Consider the following 24,552-nt stretch of genomic DNA (forward strand, 5'->3'; position numbering starts at 1 on the left):
ATTCAGCATCTCTGACTTGCAGTTCATCAGCACAGACAACTTCTTGTCCTCCCTGACCACCCTTCCATTGATACGGCTTTTTTTACTCTCTCCATGTTTCATATCCTACACTCAACTGTTTTGTGCCCCTAAATACCATTGCAAGGTCCACCCTTCCAACCCCAGCCCTGGCTCATCTTCAACATCCGCTTCCCCTATTCCTGTTCTTGCACTGCAGTGTCTCTGGCAGATATCTTGTGATCAGGCTGACTTCCTCCATTACATATTTGTTCTCCTGTCCTCCTTCCATTCTGCTGTCTCCCTAGCTGAACAAGTCAACTCCAACTTAACTGAATCCTAAGACCACAGTTTCAGCCACCTTTTCACCACCTTAGACTCACTCCTCAAAACCTTTTCCTTCTGTCCACAATTCACACTCTGCACAGGACCTTGTAGATTTTTCCAAAACAAAATTGACAGAATATGACATAACCCCTTCCACTCCCTCAACTCTCCTTCTCCCCGTCACAGATGCAGACATTTATCATTTGCTTTTCCCTCCTCAAATCCCACTGCCTGTCTCAGTGACCCCATCCCATCTCCTGAGCTCTCTGGGGCTAGACAATAAAAGCATGCTTTAGATTCACCCATCTTAAAAAACAAAAACCAATGTCCTAGACCCCACTTTCGACTCCAACCACCACCATATCTCCATTCTCCCTTTTATCTCTAAGCTCATTGAATGCACTATCTACAATCACTGTAGAGTTCCTCTCCTCCAGTTCCATCCTAGACCCTCTCCAATCATGCTTTCATGCCTTACACTCAACTGAAATAGCTCTCGCCAAAGTCTCTAACAACCTCATTTTAGGCAAAGTTAAGAACCAGTACTTCATCCTCAGCTTCCTTCAACACTGTCAACCAGGCTCTTCTTCTTGAAATCTTATCTACCCATGACCTCTGTGATTCTTTCCTCCTACTAATACTCTTCTTCCTTCAGCGTGTCCTTTGGCACGTCTCATCCCCCATCCAACTTTTTGTAGGGGCACCACAGGACTGTGTCCATCTCCCCCTTCTCTTCTCCCTTTATAACTTATGTCTGGCTACTCTCATCAGAAAACACAAATAAAACTACCATTTCTATGCTGATAACTTACAGATCTACCTGTACTTTAACCTGTCTCCTCCTTTCGAAACAAAAATCTGCAACTGACTCTCCATCATCTCCTCATGGATGTCTACCTGTCAGCTCAAGCTCAACATGGCTAAAACAGAGCTCTTAATCTTCCCCTCCAAATCTTCTCTGCTACCTCTTTTTTCTATCACTGAAATCACCACCCTCCTGCCTATCACTCAGACCTGTAAACTAGGCATCATCTTTGTGACGAAGTGGGGTTTCCCCCCTTGTTATGCTGCATGTGAGTCTTACTGTCCTGTATTAATACTGTGTGCCTCAGTTTCCTTGTGTACTGTACCAATGCCTCGGTGGTGGGAATAAGGGTGTGTGACTTTTGCCGAGACCCATGGGGGCAGATGAAGCTGCCCAGCTGCCTGATCGTAAGCTATGGCTGATGCCCTTCATAACTTGAGAAGCAGGAGGGGGAATGAGATCAGGTGACATTTTGCCTGGGAAGCAGGACAAAACCCGGGGAGGAGCAATGGGTGTGTCGGAGGCCAAGCAATGGGGTCCAGCTCAATTTGCTGTGGGTGACTTGAAGAGGGGGGAGTCTAGGTTGTCTGACCCACGGTTCCCCCAAGATGAATGTGGCTGAAAGTCATTGATTTCTGTGCTAACAAGTTCTGTTCTACGCTGTGTACCTGTCAACTAATAAACCTTCCATTTTACACTCTGGCTGAGTCACGGCTGACTGCAGAGTTGGGGTGTAGGGCCCTTTGGCTTCCCCAGGAGCCCCGCTCAGGCGGACTTGCTGCGAGAAGTGCACGATGAATGGGGGTGCTGATCTAGAAAGACTGAAGATCTAGAAAGACTGAAGCCGCGTAGGCTTCTTGCCCTGGCAACAGTGTGCCATGCTACCTCTCACGCTTGTGGGGCGCCCTCTGTAAACATTCACAAAACTAATCATATTCCACCTTCAAACTCTCCTTAAAGTTCTCCTTTTCTACGATACCTACAAAAAACTTGACAACAGTTATGCTGCTGTTGTGCTGAGATCACTGCCTAACGTGCTGACCAATATTGTCTCCTTGTACTTGCTCATCTGTCTTTATCCATTTGTCATCTCTTGTTTTATACTCTTTGGGGCAGGTATTGGCTTTTTGTTCTGTGTCCATACAATGCCTCCCCCAGTGGAGTTCCTGGCCTATGACTAGCACCTAGGAGACTATACAGTAATACAAACAACATCAGAGAGTCTATGCATCCCCATAACTACACATTAAATTGTATATGACACTTATATTTTAATAAGACTAGACATTGCTTAGTCTACCTTTCACATACAAGGTATTCATAGGTCCTGAAAGCAGACAGCCAATTGTCTGTAGCTCTGGTCACTCCAGTTTTTATGGAGGTGTCAGGGTTTCATGCTGCACAACATCCATGGGTAACAATAAGAACAGTTCTACATATAGGAGAGTGACGCCATCCACAGATTCACCCGTCTACATCTTCATTTTGATAGCATTCTCATTGGCATAGCTGTCTGAAAACATGCCTGCTAGCTGGGAAAGTCACTGTACCATTAAGCTCTTTCAGGGTCCATAAGCTGCAGCCAATCTTTGTCCACTGCCATTCACCCACTGCCCACATAGTCATTGTGATCACCATTTTTCTGGAGTCTCTGCAGCTGCGCTGGAGCCACTCACTCAGGCTGCCCATTGTCAGTGTAATTCAGAGATTTCTTTTGGTGGCAAGCCAAGGAAGTTTTCAAGACAAAATCTGATACTTGGGTAAGTGACAGGAGACCCACTATTGGTGCAAACCCAACTGTGAGATCCCTGAGGAGAGCATGAGGTAACTGTGGCATTCTGAGTTTGGGGTTACTACCTCTGTGGATAAGGACAGAAAGGTAGGAGGGCTAGTCCATTCAATGGGAGAAAGTAAGGAATGCTGAGCAATATAACCACTTCTGGTTCCCTACTCAGCCATTTGTTTCAGAAAGATATTCAGCACGTCACCAGAAAAACTGTCTGAACTATGCTGACAATACACAGCCTTACTGAGTGGCTACAGAACAGCTGCAGAAACTTCAACAAAATGGCAACCATAAGCACTATGTGAGTTATGGATGAGTGGCAGTGAACAAAGACTGGTTGCAGTTTTTGAGCCTTGAGAGAGCCTTACTTCTCTTAAGCTTCCGGGGAAAGGAGTGGAAGGACAAAAAGAGCAGCTGTATGGCGTACCAGGGGTCCCAATTACCTCCAGCGATTTATAGATTCCTTGGCTGCAGCAGTTCCCACCTTTACAAAGGTACACAACCCTCCTGCAACAGCCTCTGGTCCAAGAGCTCCTCAGCTGTGTACTTGTGTTTTCCTGGTGCTCCTTGCTTTCTGCTCCGCAAGGGGGTGCAGGAGCTTTGTCTCTGTAGTTAGATGCCTGCTGCTCTGCCTCCCACTGCTGCTCATAGGGCACAGAGCTCCTTTAAACAACCCCCTCTCAAGATGACAGCTTGGTTTGTGACCTTCTTTAGGTGTAGTAGCTCATTAAGGAGAGGAAAGAGAATGATTCCTAAATATGGCAAGCCCAAGGGATGGTACATACAGACCACAACAGGAGGGAGCACAAGCACCAGGAGGCAGAGGAAATGGGAATGGCAGCAGCAGCAGTAGCAGAGTCTTCTTTTCAAGAAAAAATCCAGGGGGCAAAAGGCAGAACCCCCTACCTTTGGTCACCCTGATAGTTGTAAGAGCAGACCCATGAGGGAGGCTTCCAGGTGACAGTCAATGTCGTCACTATCATTCCCCTCCCCTTGGGCAGATTCCAACCCTCCCAAGACCTGCTAGCCAATGCAGCCATTTTCTCCCCAAAAAGAGAAGTGAAGAGGAGTTGCTCTCTCCTCACCTCTCTCCTCTTAACAACTCTGGCAAGCAATATTCAGTTTAAAAGACTGGACTGAATTACTGAACAATTACAGGTATTTTATAAACTCAATTTCCAGATAATCTGTCAGTTTAAAAACTTCAACAAGTGCTGAAAATTTACATGAACTTAAATGGGCCTGATAGTTTGGCAATATTTTAGTCAGAGATAAATAGATAAACTTTAACACAGAGGGTGAAAACAGCACATAAACCACAAGATTAAAATCAGCTGAAAAATGAAGGTGGAAGAGCAAACAACAAAGGGCTCCTTCGAACACGAGTTTGTTTAAAGGTTAGCAAGCGAGTCCTGAAAAAGATGTAGAAGATAATTCAATTCACTTGCAATGTTTCCAACGTCGAAGGAGACAGGTGTAAAGATTCACGTCATGTTTTATTCCTTTTTGCTTTCCACCTCCTCTTTTTCAGAGGCTGCCATTCAACACCTTGATTTCAGCCCCTGCTGAGCAGTCAGCATTGTTACTCTATGGATGGACTGGTAAGAAATGATGTATGGAAAATGTGATCATCACTCTCTACTAGATATTGAATACATTACTCTTGTGATTCTAACATTCACTATCCCCCAGGACTGCAGATCTAGCTTACTTGCTGAACACAGAAGAATAGCATTGTAATAAACATTATGCACCTTACCCCATCCAACAGAGTATTTGTTAAATGTGTGTGAAGATCTTTACGAAATGGAAACTCCAGGTTAGATACATGAAACACTGAGTTATCTCTGTCAATCATATAAACTTCATTCTTGCCATCAATCATCATCATATACCTGCAACGAAAACATTAAAGATGACATTATACTTTGAACTATCTCCTCTAAATTTATAACAGATATTTTAATTGTAACTGCCTTATTAGTTTAATCAAATGTACTCAACAGAATGAAGCTATAAAAATGCATTAAAATGGGAAGTTTTATAGGTAATCATATAATGATCATTACTTTAGAAAAGTGCCTTTTTAACCTCAAATAACTACAGACAGATATTTCAATACCTAACATTTAGCTTATATAGGTTAAAGTCATAAATAAGCAATTTTTATCTATAAAGATGACTGACTGTTGAATAGATATTACAACACAACAGAGGTCTGAGGCCTATAAGTATGAAACTTTGTGACTCAAACAAAAACCAGAAAAAAAATGGTTATCTTATCAGATGGCTGTAAAAACTCTGGACCAGATCCCCAGCCAGTGTAAATTGGCATAGCTCCATTGACATTAAGAGAACTATGCTATATACAACAGCTACAGTTCTGGTCCATTATTTATTATTTGCATTGCAGTAACACACAAAGTCCCAGTCAGTATTGGGCCCCTTTATGGCAAGCACTGTAACAAAAGCAGTCAGAGACAGTACCCACCCTGAAGTACTTAAACCTGCGGGGTGGGGGAAGGGGGTGCTTACTATCTTGAGAAATTAGTTTTGTGATTGCAGCTCAATTGCAAGCGCTTAAATCCTCTACCGTTAATGTATTAGTTCTGATAGACTACCCTAGAGCACTAAATATTGTATTCTATGGTACAAATGGCAGATTCCTTAACTTAGAGGGACATGTACAAATCTTCTTTTAGCAACTGTTCCTTCAGTCTATATTCCAGTTACTTTCACAGCAAGCCATATGGAAAAACCTTATCAGTATAAAACCTTTTGCGATTTCAACCATCCACGTCAAATTAACGTTTAAAATGAAAGTTTTAAAGAGATTCAAAATGAGCTTTCATATTTGGAAAATTTTCAACTCTATTGAACTTAGACACGCCTTCATAAAACCTCAATATTTTTCATAATTCAAGATTCCTGGTTCTCAAGGGACAAGTCATCTTCCAGTAGCCTTTCCTAAAAGTCACTAGCCCTAGTAAACAGCTGCAAGCCACACCCAGAGGACCTCTGCTGTCAGAAGGACAAAGCAAGTAATAAGCATCCCCAAAGAACCCTTTTCCCAGACAGTTTAAGATGACACAGAAGCAGCCTCTTCCAAAGATTCTGCCCTAAAGTCTTGCAGGGGAAACGCACAGCTTCATATGTAGTTTATGTAAATCTTTTCTTTCAATATTTTGAATACAAGAAACTATTACAGTTTAGCATAACTAGCATTCTGTGCTCAAGAGACCACGATTGGGAGGGGCTGTTTCAGGTCTATACTGAGTTGCAATGGCACAGAGCTGAGTGAGGAAATGCTTTAAATTGTTACCAAGAGCTATACAGAGCACTGAAACTTTTATTTCTTTATACATATGAAAACCGCTGCACACGCCCACCTAGTGCTATGAGCACTCATTTCATAAATTAAATTTCACAATACAGTGTAAAGGACTGCTCTTCCCATCTCAACATACATGAATATTCACCAGCTAATAAGAAGATTAAAAAACAGACCCTCCAGTCCTCAGCCCACTCACTCACCATTACTGGAGGATAAAGATGGGATTTGCAGCATGCCAAGAAAACAAATTCTGACAACAGCAGACCAAGTTAGAGGAGCAAGTTCCAAAATAGAGAATCTCTCTCAGCCCTGGTCTACACTAGGACTTTAGGTCGAATTTAGCAGCGTTAAATCGATGTAAACCTGCACCCGTCCACACGATGAAGCCCTTTATTTCGACTTAAAGGGCTCTTAAAATCGATTTCTTTACTCCACCCCGACAAGTGGATTAGCGCTGAAATCGGCCTTGACGGGTCGAATTTGGGGTACTGTGGACACAATTCGAAGGTATTGGCCTCCGGGAGCTATCCCAGAGTGCTCCATTGTGACTGCTCTGGACAGCACTCTCAACTCAGATGCACGATTGTTTGCCGTTGCTCTGACGCAGGGAGGGGCGACTGACGACACGGCTTACAGGGTTGGCTTACAGGGAGCTAAAATCAACAAAGGGGGTGGCTTTACATCAAGGAGTATTTCAGGCAGGACTTCACGGAGGGTTCCAATAAGAAATGGTGCACCTAAGTTATTGTTCTTATTGGAACAAGGAGGTTAGTCTGGCCTCTGATTGATACGTGGCTAGATTTACCTCGCTGCACCTTCTCTGTGAGTGACTGCAGTGTGACCTAGAGGAATGAGTCCCCTAGATGGGGGGCGGGGGTTGCAAATGAGTACAAAACAAATCTGGTCTATTTCTTGTTTTGATACACTCCATCTATCTTTTACATCGTTGGCTGGCAGCAGACGGTGCAGAAGGACTGCATGCCATCCACATCTCATGGCTGCCCGGCAGAAGATGGTACAATAGGACTGCTAGCCATCCTCATCTCTTGCCTGGCCGGCAGAAGATGATGCAATAGGACTGCTAGCAATCCGTATCACCTGCCTGCTCACCATAAGATGGTTCAATACGACTGACTGCAGGACTAAAGAGAATGACTTGATCATGTCACTCCAAATTTAGTCCCTGCGCCCATGTCTGCCCGGGTGCTCCTGATCGACTTCACACAGGAGACCAGGAGCACCTCGGACATGACGATGACGGCTACCAGTCCTATTGCTCCGTCTGCTGCCACAAGGCAATGGGTTGCTGCTGCTGTGTAGCAATGCAGTACCACGTCTGCCAGCACCCAGGAGACATACGGTGACAGTGAGCTGAGCAGGCTCCATGCTTGCCGTGGTATGGCATCTGCACAGGTAACTCAGGAAAAAAGGCGCGAAACGATTGTCTGCCCTTGCTTTCACGAAGGGAGGGAGGGAACGGGGGCCTGACGATACGTACCCAGAACCACCCGCAACAATGTTTTAGCCCCATCAGCATTAGGGATCTCAACCCAGAATTCCAATGGGCAGCGGAGACTGCGGGAACTGTGGGATAGCTACCCACAGTGCAACGCTCCAGAAGTTGACTCTAGCCTCGGTACTGTGGAAGCACTCCGCCAAGTTCATGCACTTGATGCACTTAGAGCATTTTCTGTGGGGACACACAGAATATATAAAACCGATTTCTAAAAAACCGAATTCTATAAATTCGACCTAATTTCGTAGTGTAGACATACCCTCAGCGTGGGGCTGGCCAGCACCTCCCTCCTTCTCAAAACAAAAAAGCTCCAGTTTGAGCACCTCCACTAATTGCAGCTTCAACCAATGTGGTACACAGAAGTAACATCTCAGGTACTGAGATTCCAAACCATTTACAGGTTTATAGGTTAACTCCACTACTGAATTCTAGAAGCTTTTTGGAAGCTAATGCAGGCCCTGGAGCACTGACTAAATGGCATTCTGTGCTAGCTTCACTTTCCAAATGGCTTCAAGGAGTAGCCCCATGTAAAGGGCATTACAGTAATCTAATACTTAGTCAACAGAAGCCAAGTCCAACATGGCTGAGTGTAGAGATGAATGTCATCAGAGTACTGAATACTCCAACACCGCAGTCCATGTGTCTCCTCCTCTGCCCATTTTGTGGTCTCAATATATGTTGAACAGGACTCGTGATACTACTAGCTTCTTTAAGAGCTACTGGTATCCTTTCCCATCCTCACTCTTGATAGGGAAACACTGAAAATTTCAACCAACAATGGACTTACCCAATGGCCTTCACCAACCACTAAGTACCACGGTCCAACTCACTGATTTACCACAAAGCCAGAACCCCCAGAAACTTAATAAGCCATACTGACTTAAATTTAATCAGAGACAATTTCATGTTTGCCTCTGAGATGCTGTTGTGTTTCCATGACAGTAGACCAGTCAGAATGAATCTTGGCTGTTATGATTGCAAAGTAAAATGAAATTTCTTCAGAGTGAAAACACCCAAGGATTTACCAAGTTGTCAATCACTCAGAAGAGTTGGGTTATGGAAGACTGCACAGAAAATGTAGTAGTGGTGAAGAACTTTTGGGGCTTTTTGTGCCTCCCAGATATGGCATGTAATCTTAAACAAACAAACAAAAAGTCACAGTTGTTCAGATTTAACTTAATAAGACTCCCCTCTGCATTTAATCTGTTAAAGATCATTTGTACACTGTAGTGACCTATGGAGACAAATCCAGCAGACCGACTATTTAGGAGCCATTATATTCATAGTGGAAAACAAAGATTACTATAAAATTCTACCAAGTGTTCAGACAGAAGAACCCATTTATCCCACAAGAATGTCTAGAAGACCACTAGTTCCCTCAAGCTCCAAGACTGGAACATCAAGATAGATCCATCAGGTTTGAAGTTGGGGCACACCTACCAAAGGAGACAATAGTCAATCTACCCCTGTAACCTTGGTGCCTGACTCAAACACCAAATCACTTTCTTTCAGATATAGAACTAGGAATACGAAGATTAGTGTTTTAATCAGATATTGTGATCACATTCATATAAAAGTGATTCTAGGCCCTTTTTAGATTTGCATTGTAGCCATTCTAGATGAATGGATGAAAGAAAACGACTACAGCCAAGCGATTATAATGAACAGCAAGGAAACTGTGAATGCAAAATTGGCTGCTTTGTTTTAAACTCACTAATAAATAGAGGTTTCCTAACTGTTGTCCATGGACTGCTCATGGTCCACAGGTAACTGGCAGGTCACATGGTGCTGGCTCGCCTTGATCCTGGCTGCAAAATTGCATTATAAGACAACTAAAAATATATTAAATACTTTCCTAAAATTACTTTTCCATGTAAGCAATTGCTGCAGTTGCCACAAGGATATTACATGACCACAAGTAGGAGGATAGGTGGTTCATCCAAACATGAATAGGAGAGGAGGTGGTCTACTTCTACTATGATTTCTATTAAGATGTCCATTAACTTTTTCACACTAAGAAAAAGTTTGAGAACCCTTGTACTAAAACCTTCAACTAAAGATACTTAAAAGGAAAATGATTTAAATGAAAAATAAAGAAGTGACTCAAAAATGTAGGAACACTGTTTAAGAGATGCCATGTCCATTAAAAGAGAGTTAATTAGATGTAGAGATTCCCCATATACAGACTTGGCAGAATTTGAATTTTCTTTTTTAACTTCTGTGGATGATATTTATGTTTATTTTAAACACTTTTTTCTGATGTTGATAGATTTAAATTTTCACAGTTGTGGACAATTATGGATGGTCAGACAATTATTTAATTATTGAAAAAGTTAAAGCTTTATAATCTTTTAAAACACAACGTGTGAACATCACGTTAAAATATATAAAGTATATAGCCTTAAATCAAACTAATAAGTTCTCAAGCAGCATTTTTCTTAATCAAAATTTACAGAAAGGCAGAGTATCATAGGAAATATTTTCATTGCTTTGTGAGTGTAAGGTGAAACACCCTTATCGACATTTACTGATAAAAATCTAATTCTTCCAAGACTACCCATATAACTTTTATAGATGCTAAAGCCAGAAGGGACCACTATATTCTGACCTCCAGCATAACACAGGCCATCAATCTTTCCCAATATAATTTCTGCTTGAATTAGAGCACATATTTCAGAAAAATACCCAATCTTGATTTAAAAATTGCCAGTGAGGGAGAATTAGCTAGTTCCATTGGTTAATTACCCTCTCCGTTAAAAATGTCGACCTTACATCCAGTCTGAATTTCTCTAGCTACAACTTCTAGCCATTTGGATCTTGTTATACCTTTTGTCTGCTAGACTGAAGAGCCCATTATCAAATATGTGTTCCCCATGTAGGTACTTATAGAGCGTGATCAATTCTCCTCTTAACCTTTTCTCTGTTAAGCTAAACAGATTGTGTTCCTTGAGCCTATCCCTATAAGGCATGTTTTCCAATCCTACAATCAACATTCTTCTTGCAGTACGGACACCAGAATTGGTCACCATATTCCAATAGTGGGTATATCAGTGTCAAATGCAGAGGTAATATAACCTTCCTAATCCTACTCGAGAGTCCCCTGTTTATGCATCTAAGCATCATTTAACATCTATACATATCTAGTGGTGTGTGTGTATATACACACACTAGAGAGAGAGAGAGAGAGAGAGAGCGCGCATGTAATCAAAACACCTGAGGTCATCCTTATTAATAATGTATTTTCATCAAAAAGGATTTTTTGCCATCTTTCCCATAAGAGAATTAGTGCAACACTTTAAAAAAGTTAAATTAAATTGGTTGGTATATAAAATGATAGACTACAGAGCATGGGGGAAATCCAACATATGTTCTGCTTAATGTGTTTATATGTCTGTGACAGTCTGTATTTTTATGTTCACCCCTATTTCAAGACAATGATAAGTGTTGTACAAACTATGCTTTCTAAGGTATCATTTGAAAACTCATGTTTTACTGATCTTTATTGTCCTGGTAAAATATGTGTGGCAACATTGTATATAAAGTTATAAGATTCTACTGTGTGGAATTTGGGGAAGCAGCCACAAACCAGTTCCTCAGAGACAAAAAGCAAACTGACACAATGAAATCAAATGGATCATCACCTGGTTAGATGGCCATTGTTTGGCAGGAAAAAGGGTGAGAGAGAAATTTACATATTGGCAAAGAAACAGCTGGAAATTCCCATCCTCACAGACTTCCTGTATCCTGAACCCCAGCTGGAGATGATTCTCAAAGAGGAAAAGGTATAAGAATGGGGAACAGATGCACCAAGGTAGTCTTCCCTTCCTCACTACCCACAGCAGCCACAATACCTGAGGAACAAAGAAACAGCTTTGGACTGAGGGAAGAATCCTGTCTGAAAGGAATTCAGCCAGTAAGACTGATGAAGAAGCATGTAGTGAGAGAGACTTTTGATCTGAATTAATTTAGTTAAATTAGGTATTTGTTGTGTTTTACCTGTTATTTCTTTGTAACCAATTCTGACTTTTATGCCTCATTACTTGTAATCAGTTAAAATCTATCTTTTGGTCATTAATTAACTTGTTTTATTCTTTTATCTAAACCAGTGTGCTTGTACTGAAGTGTTTGGGAAACCCCATTTGAGTTAACAGGATTTGTGCATATCATTTTCTATTAATAAAATGATGGACTTTATATGAGCTTGTGTTGTCCAAGAGAGGGCTGGGTAGTACAAGACGCACATTTCTAGGGGAAAATCTGGTGTTGCAAAGTTTGCAGACGATACAAAATTACTCAAGAAAGTTAAGTCCAAAGCTGACTGCAAACAGTTACAAAGAGATCACACTAAACAAAACGACAGATGAACCTCAATGTTGATAAATGCAAAGCAATGCACACTGGAAAAAATAATTCCAACCACACACATGAAAGGAGGGCGTCTAAATTAGCTGCTACCACTCAAGAAAGAAATCTTGCGGTCATGGTGGATAGTTCTCTGAAAACATCCTCTCACTGTGCAGTGGAGGTCAAAAACGCTAATAAAATGTTATCATAATAATAAAAATTAATATTAGTATAATGTTAGAAACTGTTAGGAAAAGGCTAGATAAACAGAAAATATCATAATGCCACTATATAAAGCTATGGTAAGCCCACATGTTGAATACTGCAGACAGTTCCAGTTGCCCCATCTCAGAAAATAAATATTAGAATTAGAAAAGGTACAGACAAGAGCAACAAAAATGATTAGGGGTATGGAACAGCTTCCATATGAGGAGAGACTAAGAAGATTATGGGATTATTCAAGTTTAGAAAATAGATGACTATGGGGAGGCTATGATGGAGGTCTATACAATTATGACTGGTATAGAGAAGAAGTCTTATTTACCCCTTCAGACAACACATGAACCAGATGTCAGCAATGAAATTAATAGGCAGCAGACTTAAAACAAACACAAGGAAGTACTTCACACAATGCATAGTCACCTGTGGAACTCATTACCATGGGACGTTGTGAAGGAGAAAAATCTAACTGGGTTAAAAAAAATTAGATACGTTCATGGAAAACAGTTCCATCAGTAGCTATTAGCCAAGATGGCCAGGGACACAAAGCAATGCTCTGGGTGTCCCTAAATCTTCACTTGCCAAAAGCTGAGACTGGACAACAAAAGGATGGATCACTTGGATTGCCTGTTATGTTCACTCCCTCTTCATCTGGCACTGACCATTTTCAGAAGACACAATACTTGGCTAGATGGACCATTGGTCTGACCCTGTACATCTGGCCATTCTTATGATCTCTGTGCAAACGTCATATTCACATCAGTAAATTCTGTTGTAGATTAAAGATAGTATATATAATCCACAATTTATACTCCAACCCACTGACCATACTTAAAAATGGAATTCAGCCATCTCCACCAAATGAGTTTAATACATCCTGCTAAAGAGTTAATGGCCATTCTTACACATAACAGTGATCGGCATCATTTTGCAAACAAAAAGCACTGTTACAAATAAATTAAGGTTCAGAGTATTTCAGCAAAGTTCAGGTAGTACACAAAAACTATATTGCACGTTCTTTACAAAAGTATTACTTTAAAAAAAAGGTTAAAATGTCTGGAAATTAATAATTAAGTGATCTAGCCAATTCTCCATTGCCATATAAAGCATCCTTAATCATCATCACCCAGCCCAACTTGCAATGCCTGCCCAAACTTAACCTTTTGCCCCTTACTCTTGTTCTGTAATGATATATGCTCTTGGCTGTATACTGTTGATTTCATATATTTATTAAATGTGTGTAGAGATTATTTTAAAAGGCATACAGTCCTAGCAAGCATCAAGCTATTTCAAGAATTCTATAAATTCTTTCTTTGATAGTGGAATGTGATGAAGCAGTAGGGTATCTACATATGGATGATGTGTCTGCTAATATCACCTTGATCGATCAGTCCATCAGCCCTCACAGAGAGAGCGCCGATCACAACATGTCATTTGTGTTGTTCTAGCTGGTCCTTCAGCCATCAGCTCAACAGGCTGTCAATGGCACCGGACACCCGATCGGCATAGCGCACTGCAGCCCAGAACCCCTGAGCGATTCACCAGCCTCAGCCTCCCAAGTAGCTGTGATTACAGGCGCACACCACCGCACCCAGCATCTGCTAATATGAAATGCATTAATTATATAGTATTGTACATTTATATAACCCAAAAGTTACATTGCAATGAGAGGTCCTGGAGAGCAGAGCCTTTCTCCAATAGCTATTATGAAGCCTACCAAAGCTCCCCTCCCACCGACCTTAAGTCCATAGGAGAAGTGGGTATGGGGAAAGAGTGAAAGGGAAATGGAGGGGAACAGAAAGGCTTTTATTCACATTGAAAGTTTTCAGTGATTAGAGCCAGACAGGAAAAAAGATCTTATGAGGCAACAGCATCACTTTAAATACCTAAAGAATGGGCAGATTTTCAAAACTACTCAGCACCCACCAGTTCCCACTAACAGGTTTATATAGCGAGACACTTGCTTCAAGCTTAGCTATGAAGTGGCTACTGCCACTCGAACATAGAAATGACACTATTACAGAACTAAATCATTATATCCTTTGATTGCCATCCTGGGAATCTCTTCCTATTTTTCCAGGGTCACTGAGTTTGATAAACTGCTGGCAACAATGTTAGCTGGGAGAACAATTACACACAGATGGAGACAGACAGAGGCATCCTGGCTCATGGTCAGGTCCTCATAAGGATAGCCTGCTTTTTCTATTCTATTCTATATGGCAGGGATGGGCAACTGGCAGCCTGGGGACTGCATACGCCCTGCCAGACGTCTTTATTTGGACTACCAACCACAGGAGAAGAGGAGGCAGCTCTGCCAGCATCTGGAGTGAGGTCAGGGGCAAGAGGCTCTGCCAGCATGAAGTAGAGGATGGCAAAAGGGGGTGAGAGGTCACTCTTCCCAATGCCCAAAGGAGGAGAGGCTGCTCCCTGGCATTTGCTCGAGTAAGGGAAGGAAGCACCAGTTCCTGGTTGCAGAAGGCTCGCTCCAGGACAGCGCTGGCAGACAGCACCCAGGGGTTGCCAAACAGGGGTAGTGTGTCCCTGGCTGCAAGGACCAGGGTTGGGGTGGTGTCAGAGGACATGGGCTCATCTGCCTTCCCAGAGATTGTGAAGCTGAACACGTGCAGGCAGGTATATGCGACTCTGTGTGCAATGGTGGTGTTGGTGCAGGACTTGCTGCTCTGGCACATGTTCTCACAGCAGCAGCTGGGCGAGCTTTGCCAGACAGTAAGCGCCGCTTCTTTCTCTATCACAAAAGCCCACCAAAGGGTTTTAGTGGATTTTATGGCCCTCTACCACCTTACAATTGCCCATCCCTAGTATATAGATTCTTCTATTGCGCTCATCACCAGCGTATATGAGCATTTTTCAGTACTGCTTTAAACAATGTGACTGAAATCTGTCACGTGTTTGTTTTCTCATTCCAGGTGTACGAGTGTGTGCACAATAAGGTTTTGTTTTGCTTTTATATTTATTTTATAGATATTTATTTATTATATAAAATACACACAACACACACATTGTTATAGGTTCATATTAGAGAAGGCAAGGTCAAAGAAATGTGCGTTGCACTTAAAATGGACAGTGGTGAGGTTTGTGATGATCTTTAGTTCTTGGGGACGTTCATTTCAGTCTTGGAATACAATTCCATCTCTCTCACAGATGACCTACACTCTTAATGTACAATTCCATTGTGCCAAAGGAACAAAGTAATCAAGCACAGTCTTCACCCCAGAAGGTTAGGGGATCTTTAAGATATCCAGGGCCAAGGCCATGGAGACTCTTGAAGATAAGACCTTGAACTTTATTTGAATTCTAAGAAAAGCCAGTGTGGAGAGTGAAGAACAGGCATGAAGTGCTCATGGTAGACTGTGTTGCTGAGGCGAGGCACTGCAGTGTTTTGCACTAGCTTGAGCTTCCAAAATACTAATGGTTTTGTGCCCAGTTATATCACATTGCTATCATCCAACCGACAGGTGACAGAGGTATGAATGACCGAAGCCAGGTCATGATCTGCCAAGACAGGACGAAATCTCCTAGCGAACCAGAGAGGATAGAAAACATTACTGGCAGGTGCTGCTATGTGACCGCTTAGCATCAGTGAAGAATCCAGGAGCACTTCTAAGCTATGGACTGAATTGGCCAATTGTGGATGTGTGGCTTCAACAAAAGATGATTGCCTCATGACTGCACTCTTCAGAATGCTTTCTTCTACTCACCAGCAGCATCCTCTGTCTTGCTTAGATTCAGCATCAGCCAGCTGCTGTTCTGCATCCATGAACTGATCTCCTCCAAGCACTGTGCCATCTTAGTAGTAGTGGTTTGGTCATATGTTGTGAATAGGTAGAACTGTGTCTCATCTGCATATTGCTGGCACTTGAGTTTATGTTGTCTGAACAGTTCGTCTAGTGGTTGTATGTAAATGTTGAAAAGGTCCAGAAAGAAAACTGAATCTTGGGGTACTCCGTAAGTGAGGAGTCTAGTGATGGAGCTGCAGTTTCCCATCACTATTTGTTGAATATGTCCCTCCATCTTGGGGTGCTGAGAGCCACTGAACCAAATTGTAAACCCTGTATATCATGGAAACATTTTCAAAAGTGATTTAGGCATTTAGTGGGCTCAAGTATCAAAGTCACTTTTGAAAAAAGTGATTCAGGAACTTTTGAAAATTTTACACAAAAACATCACATTTGTATATGCAAACATATTGTGCTATTTCAGTTCCTTGACCAATAACTCTTGAATATACTTTAAAGTGGATAAAATGAATAAGACTGAAATGAAGTTGAGATGGAAATAAGTTACCTGAAGGAATAAGCTGTGTGCCTATCCCAGAAACATCTTCTTTTAACTGTGTCTTTTTATTATTTCATATTTATTTCCTAAGCAATACATTACTTCTACAGAAGCACTAAATATTGATGCAGGCAGTTTGCTGTCTCATATTTTATTTATATATATATTATATATATGATGCATACAAGCAGACCTAGCTGTACTGCTCCACTGTAGAGCAGCATGCTTTATCATTAGCCTAACTGCATATTATTAATTTCTATATTGTATCTTACTTCACTCTTGTTGTTCTACAGTCTATTATGATTCCTCCTGTAATATTTTTGAATACTTAAGATTATAAAATGTAAAAATATTGAAAAGGACCAATTCTGGTTTCGTCTTCTCTGGGAAGATTTTACAACACTGGCTCGCCTTGGAGATTCACGGCAGCCCTCAGCTTGGCCGTTTTCATGAACCCACAGTCCAGGTCAACTCCTCCTGTGTCTGATCAGGAGTTGGGGAGGGGGAGGGGGGAACTCGGCCTGCCCTCTACTCCGGGTTCTAGCCCAGGGCCCTGTGGAATGCAGCTGTCTAGAGTGCCTCCTGGAACAGCTGTGCGACAGCTACAACTCCCTGGGCTACTTCCCCATGGCCTCCTCCCAATACCTTCTTTATCCTCACCATAGGACCTTCCTCCTGGTGTCTGATAATGCTTGTACTCCTCAGTTCTCCAGCAGTCCACGTTCTCACTCTCAGCTCCTAGTGCCTCTTGCTCCCAGCTCCTCACACGCACCACAAACCGAAGTGAGCTCCTTTTTAAACCCAGGTGCCCTGATTAGCCTGCTTTAATTGATTCTAACAGCTTCTTGATTGGCCTTAATTGTTTCCAGAAAGTTCCTGATTGTTCTGGAACCTTCCCTGTTACCTTACCCAGGGAAAAGAGACCTACTTAACCTGGGGCTAAAATATCTGCCTTCTATCACTCTCCTGTAGCCATCTGGCCAGACCCTGTCACGAAGGTCTAATGCTTCAAAAAAGCTAACATTTTAAAAACTACACTTATATCATCCTCAGGATTATGTGCTACCAAAAGAAGATTGTATAAAACTTTTGAAAAAAAAGATCAGTTAAAAATCTTTGTCTCCAAGAATCACCTGCAGTAACTTCAGGGTCTGAAAGCAGTAGGCTTTCATCAGAATCTGTTCATTAAATGTCAGAAGGAACTGTATCATCAATAACTCCATCACCAATCTTACTGAATCTTTTAACCATTAAAAATAAAATGTATAGAACTTTATTTAAGACTGATGTTTAGATAGTTCAACAGCAATGCTGAAAATTTCCCTTTCATGAACAATCTGTGTGTTTCAGAGTTGGTTAGAGGTCTTCAAACTACTGCCAGACTTTGGTAAACAAAGTTTTGGTAATTTGTTTTAAGGCTAAGGACAACTGGTAGAATTATGATAGCAGAAGTACCAATACAATGAAAAAACGCAACTAAGAGGGCAAGAAACTTTTAATCAGGCTGCTTAAAATTATTTTTTGTTTCATGTGATTAACATGTCACACAAACACCTTCTAAACAGTTGTCAGAAAAGATCTTTGTTGAATATTCACTAATCCTGACTCTTCCATTAGCAGCTTCTAAAGTACTGTGGTTCTAAGGAGACCTCAAGCAAAAACAAACGACAAGATTTACTGTTCTTGCTATTTTTAAAGTTTCTCTTTGAAAATATTTTTCCAGGCTTTCCCTATACAGAACATAGAAACAAAAAAACAAAACAAAAAAGGCACAAACTGAAGTTTTCTAGATTCTGACGGTCAGTTTTCAAAATCCTTCAGTGTTTTTCAGAAAAATTAAATTCAGGGGCATTAAAAATGAAATACATCATACCATAGCCTTCTGCTCATTAGAACACTTGCACCTTTTGATCAGACAAACATTTTGAAAAAGTTGCCAAATCATAAACATGACAAAAAATAATATCCTAGCTCTACATATCAACCATCATTTGATAGGTTCACTTTGCTATTTAGTCAAAAGCAATTATGTAATCAAAACTGTTACAAAATACTTCATATTCTATTTTAAAGAGCAAGTAAGGTAAGAACCACTTGCTCTGTTTATTCTGCATGACAGTGGTCAAATCTGTTATAAAAATTATCTTATGAGTTGAGAACAGTAGCAGAGATTCTGGCTGTTCTGAACTCTTATTTGTTTACCTTTTCAGCTTTAACTGATCTGTCATTCAGAATCTATGGATGCGCATATCAGTCTTACATTTAAAACAGACAAGGAAGTAAACTGTTTACTGCAACTTGCTATTGTCTATTCATGACACACAAGTATGATTCCCCAAAAGGGACTGCAGTGCTATCCAAAGACATGCTCATAGAAGCCAAATAGGTAGATATGAATACCCTATAGCAAATGAAAATTCAATATTTAGTTTTCAAATCCACTCTTGAAAACAATGCTGCAAAATAAATTCTGATGCTAGCACACACTGCAACACAAATAACAGACTCGTATCATCATCATCATCCAGACCCAAGTAATTTCTTATTGAAATCCTTCTTTGGCATGAACAGTCCAAGAACTATCACCTATTTTATATTACATCCTTTTGAATTTTTATCGTAATGTTAGAGGAAAACAATTATCAATTCACATAGTGGAAGGGATTTCGCATGGATCTCTTACAGTTACTGCCAGATGTTTTGTTCTGTTTTTATTATGCAGTAGAACCTCAGAGTTACAAATATCAGAGTTACAAACTGACCAGTCAACCATAAACCTCAATTGGAACTGGAAGTACACAATCAGGAAGCAGAGACCAAAAATACCCAAATACTGTACAGTACTGTGTTAAATGTAAACTACTACAAAAATAAAGGGAAAGTTTAAAAAAAGATTTGATAAGGTAAGGAAACTATTTCTGTGCTTGTTTCATATAAATTACGATGTTTAAAAAGAGCATTTTTCTTCTGCCTAGTAAAGTTTCAAAGCTTTATTAAGTCAATGTTCAGTTGTAATCTTTTGAAAGAACCACCATAACATTTTGTTCAGATATAAACAAGCTCCATTCATAGAATCATAGAATATCAGGGTTGGAAGGGACCTCAGGAGGTCATCTAGTCCAACCTCCTGCTCAAACCAGGACCGATCCCCGACTAAATCATCCCAGCCAGGGCTTTGTCAAGCCTGATCTTAAAAACTCCTAGGGAAGGAGATTCCACCACCTCCCTAGGTAACGCATTCCAGTGTTTCACCACCCTCATAGTGAAAAAGTTTTTCCTAATATCCAACCTAAATCTCCCGCACTGCAACTTGAGACCATTACTCCTTGTTCTGTCATCTGCTACCACTGAGAACAGTCTAGAGCCATCCTCTTTGGAACCCCCGTTCAGGTAGTTGAAAGCAGCTATCAAATCCCCCCTCATTCTTCTCTTCTGAAGACTAAACATCCCCAGTTCCCTCAGCCTCTCCTCATAAGTCATGTGTTCCAGTCCCCTAATCATTTTTGTTGCCCTCTGCTGGACTCTTTCCAATTTTTCCACATCCTTCTTGTAGTGTGGGGACCAAAACTGGACACGGTACTCCAGATGAGGCCTCACCAATGTCGAATAGAGGGGAATGATCACGTCCCTCGATCTGCTCGCTATGCCCCCTACTTATACAGGCCAAAATGCCATTGGCCTTCTTGGCAACAAGGGCACACTGACTCACATCCAACTTCTCATCCACTGTCACCCCTAGGTCCTTCTCTGCAGAACTGCTGCCCAGCCATTCGATCCCTAGTCTGTAGCGGTGCATTGGATTCTTCTGTCCTAAGTGCAGGACTCTGCACTTGTCCTTGTTGAAACTCATCAGATTTCTTTTGGCCCAATCCTCCAATTTGTCTAGGTCCCTCTGTATCCTATCCCTACCCTCCAGCGTATCTACCTCTCCTCCCAGTTTAGTGTCATCTGCTAACTTGCTGAGGGTGCAATCCACACCATCCTCCAGATCATTTATGAAGATATTGAACAAAACCGGCCCCCGGACCGACCCCTGGGGCACTCCACTTGATAGCAGCTGCCAACTAGACATGAAGCTTTTGATCACTACCCGTTGAGCCCGACAATTTAGCCAGCTTTCTATCCACCTTATAGTCCATTCATCCAGCCCATACTTCTTTAACTTGCTGGAAAGAATACTGTGGGAGACCATGTCAAAAGGTTTGCTAAAGTCAAGGAACAACATGTCCACTGCTTTCCCTTCATCCACAGAGCCAGTTATCTCGTCATAGAAGGCAATTAGATTAGTCAGGCATGACTTGCCCTTGGTGAATCCATACTGACTGTTCCTGATCATTTTCCTCTCCTCTAAGTGCTTCAGAATTGATTCCTTGAGGACCTGCTCCATGATTTTTCCAGGGACTGAGGAGAGGCTGACTGGCCTGTAGTTCCCAGGATCCTCCTCCTTCCCTTTTTTAAAGATGGGCACTACATTAGCCTTTTTCCAGTCATCTGGGACTTCCCCCGATCGCCATGAGTTTTCAAAGATAATGGCCAATGGCTCTGCAATCACATCCACCAACTCCTTTAGCACCCTCGGATGCAATGCATCCGGCCCCATGGACTTGTGCTTGTCCAGCTTTTCTAAATAGTCCCGAACCACTTCTTTCTCCACAGAGGGCTGGTCACCTTCTCCCCATGCTGTGCTGCCCAGTGCAGTAGTCTGGGAGCTGACCTTGTTTGTGAAGACAGAAGCAAAAAAAGCATTGAGTACGTTAGCTCTTTCCACATCCTCTGTCACTAGGTTCCCTCCCTCATTCATTAAGGGGCCCACACTTTCCTTGACTTTCTTCTTGTTGCTAACATACCTGAAGAAACCCTTCCGGTTACTCTTAACATCTCTTGCTAGCTGCAACTCCAGGTGTGATTTGGCCTTCCTGATTTCACTCCTGCAAGCCTGAGCAATATTTTTATACTCCTCCCTGGTCATTTCTCCAAGCTTCCACTTCTTGTAAGCTTCTCTTTTGTATTTAAGAGCAGCCAGGATTTCACTGTTAAGCCTATCTGGTCGCCTGCCATATTTACTATTCTTTCTACACATCAGGATGGTTTGTCCCTGTAACCTCAATAGGGATTCTTTAAAATACAGCCAGCTCTCCTGGACTCCTTTCCCCCTCATGTTATTCTCCCAGGGGATCTTGCCCATCAGTTCCCTGAGGGAGTCAAAGTCTGCTTTTCTGAAGTCCAGGGTCTGTATTCTGCTGCTCTCCTTTCTTCCTTGTGTTAGGATCCTGAACTCGACCATTTCATGGTCACTACCTCCCAGGTTCCCATCCACTTTTGCTTCCCCTACTAATTGTTCCCAGTTTGGGAGCAGCAGGTCAAGAAGAGCTCTGCCCCTAGTTGGTTCCTCCAGCACTTGCACCAGGAAATTGTCCCCTACATTTTCCAAAAACTTCCTGGATTGCCTGTGACCGCTGTATTGCTCTCCCAGCAGATATCAGGGTGATTGAAGTCTCCCATGAGAACCAGGGCTGCGATCTAGTAACTTCTGCGAGTTGCCGGAAGAAAGCCTCGTCCACCATTCCCAAGGTGTTCGTAACTCTGAGGTTCTACTGTATATTGATTTACAGAGTTCAAACTGAAACAGAAACCCTTCCCAGACAGGACTCAACAATTTCATACATATGTTCTCTTCATGTTTCAATAAAGAAAAGAAGAGCAACCATTTTTATCATGGAGCACTTGTAGCAACTAACAAATTTATTTGAGCATAAGCTTTCGTGGGCTAAAACCCACTTCATCGGATGCATGCAGTGGAAAATACAGTAGGAAGATATATATATACACGCACAGAGAACATGAAAAAATGGGTGTTGCCATACACACTATAATGAAAGTGATCAATTAAGGTGAGTTATTATCAGCAGTAGAAAAAACCTTTTCTGGTGATAATCAGGATGGCCCATTTCCAACAGCTGACAAGAAGGTATGAGTAACAGTAGGGGGGGAAATAAGCATGGGGAATAGTTTTATTTTGTGTAATGATCCATCCACTCCCAGTCTTTATTCAAGCCTAAGTTAATGGTGTCCAGTTTGCAAATTAATTCCAATTCAGCAGTCTCTCCTTGGAGTCTGTTTTTGAAGGGTTTTTTTTGTAATATTGTGACTTTTAGGTCTGTAATCAAGTGACCAGGGAGACTGAAGTGTTCTCCGACTGGTTTTTGAATGTTATAATTCTTGATGTCTGATTTGTGTCCATTTATTCTTTTACATAGAGACTGTCCAGTTTGGCCAATGTACATGGCAGAGGGGCACTGCTGGCACATGATGGCATATATCACATTGGTAGATGTGCAAGTGAACGAGCCTCTGATAGTGTGGCTGATGTGATTAGGTCCAATGATGGTGTCCCCCGAATAAATATGTGGACAGAGTTGGCAACAGGCTTTGTTCCAAGGATAGGCTCCTGGGTTAGTGTTTTTGTTGTGTGGTTGTTGGTGAGTATTTGCTTCAGGTTGGGGGGCTGTCTGTAAGCAAGGACAAGGGATAAGGAGTGAAGTAGGGGAGACACAGGATCTGGAGGGAGCATGGAGCAAATAATTAAGCAATCAATTTGCAAATACCTAAAAGAGAATAAGGTGATAAGAAACAGTCAGCATGAATTTGTCAAGAACAAATGTCAAACCAACCTAATAACTTTCTTTGACAGGGTAACAAGCTTTGTGGATATGGGGGAGGGGGGGGGCAGAAGAAGGGGTAGATCTGGTATCTTGACTTTAGTAAGGCTTTTGATACTGTCTCACATGACCTTCTCATAAACAAACTAGGGAAATACAACCTAGATGGAGCTACTATGAGGTAGGTGCATAACTGGTTGTAAAATCATTCCAACAGAGTAGTTAGCAGTTGTTCACAGTCAAGCTGGAAGGGCATATCCAGTGGGGTCCCGCAGGGATCAGTTCTGGGTCCAGTTCTGTTCAGTATCTTCATCAATGATTCAGAAAATGGCATAGAGAGAGTACACTTATAAAGTTTACAGACAATACCAATCTGGGACGGGTTGCAAGTGCTTTGGAGGACAGGATTAAAATTCAAAATGATTTGAACTAACTGGAGAACTGGTCTGAAGTAAATAGGATGAAATTCAATAAGGACAAATGCAAAGTACTCCAATCAGTTGCACACATACAAAATTGGAAATGACTACCTATGAAGTAGTACTGTGGAAAGGCATCTGGGGGTCATAGTGGATCACAAGCTACATATGAGTCAACTATGTAACACTGTTGCAAAAAAAGCAAACCTCATTTTGGATGTATTAGCAGGAGTGTTGTAAGCAAAACACGAGAAGTAATTCTTCTGCTCTACTCCACGCTGATTAGGCCTCAACTGGAGTATTGTGTCCAGTTCTAGACACCACATTTGAAGAAAGATGCGGACAAACCGGAGAAAGTTCATAGAATTTCTTGACTTCAGGGGATTATGGGACACTTCTGGAGGCCAATCACAGCGCAGTAATGCAACACCTCGTCCACACTGACACCCGGGCATTTCAGCCAGGGCGCAGCAAGCTTGATGCTTCTCGTGGAGGTGGATTACCAGAAGCACTCCAGCTGCAGAGTCCAGGTGCTCTACGTGCCTTGCCAGTGTGGATACCTCAGAAGTTAGGGCGCCTGGGGCTGATTTAACGTGCTCTAACTTGCAAGTGTAGCAAAGACCTTACTCTGACACCTCTGACAGTTTTATTATATTCTGACTTTTCAGAGACTGTCTGGGTACATGCATACGGACCTCACTGTAGCCCTGTAAAGACTGTAAAAACAAATAAAGCCAGTACCATTTTCTCTTTGTTGACTCCCCTTGTAAATCAGAGCATTTATCACCGATACAATGTACCATTCATTGTCTTAACATCCTCTCTGACAGCAACTATCAAGTTCATG

At 41.8% G+C, this 24,552-nt stretch overlaps 1 protein-coding gene across 2 annotated transcripts in view; it reads right to left on the reverse strand.

Annotated features, from left to right (window-relative positions):
- RNGTT (RNA guanylyltransferase and 5'-phosphatase) overlaps nucleotides 1-24,552 on the reverse strand; it is a 457,144-nt gene that overhangs the window by 332,407 nt on the left and 100,185 nt on the right. For both annotated transcript variants that reach the window (XM_074948099.1, XM_074948098.1), the window contains exon 9: nucleotides 4,675-4,810. In XM_074948099.1, the coding sequence (XP_074804200.1) occupies nucleotides 4,675-4,810 (136 nt within the window). The remainder of the gene's footprint in view (nucleotides 1-4,674; nucleotides 4,811-24,552) is intronic.

This window comes from Natator depressus, chromosome 3 (genome assembly GCF_965152275.1).
Source record: "Natator depressus isolate rNatDep1 chromosome 3, rNatDep2.hap1, whole genome shotgun sequence".
In the NCBI taxonomy this organism is placed as follows: Eukaryota; Metazoa; Chordata; order Testudines; family Cheloniidae; genus Natator; species Natator depressus.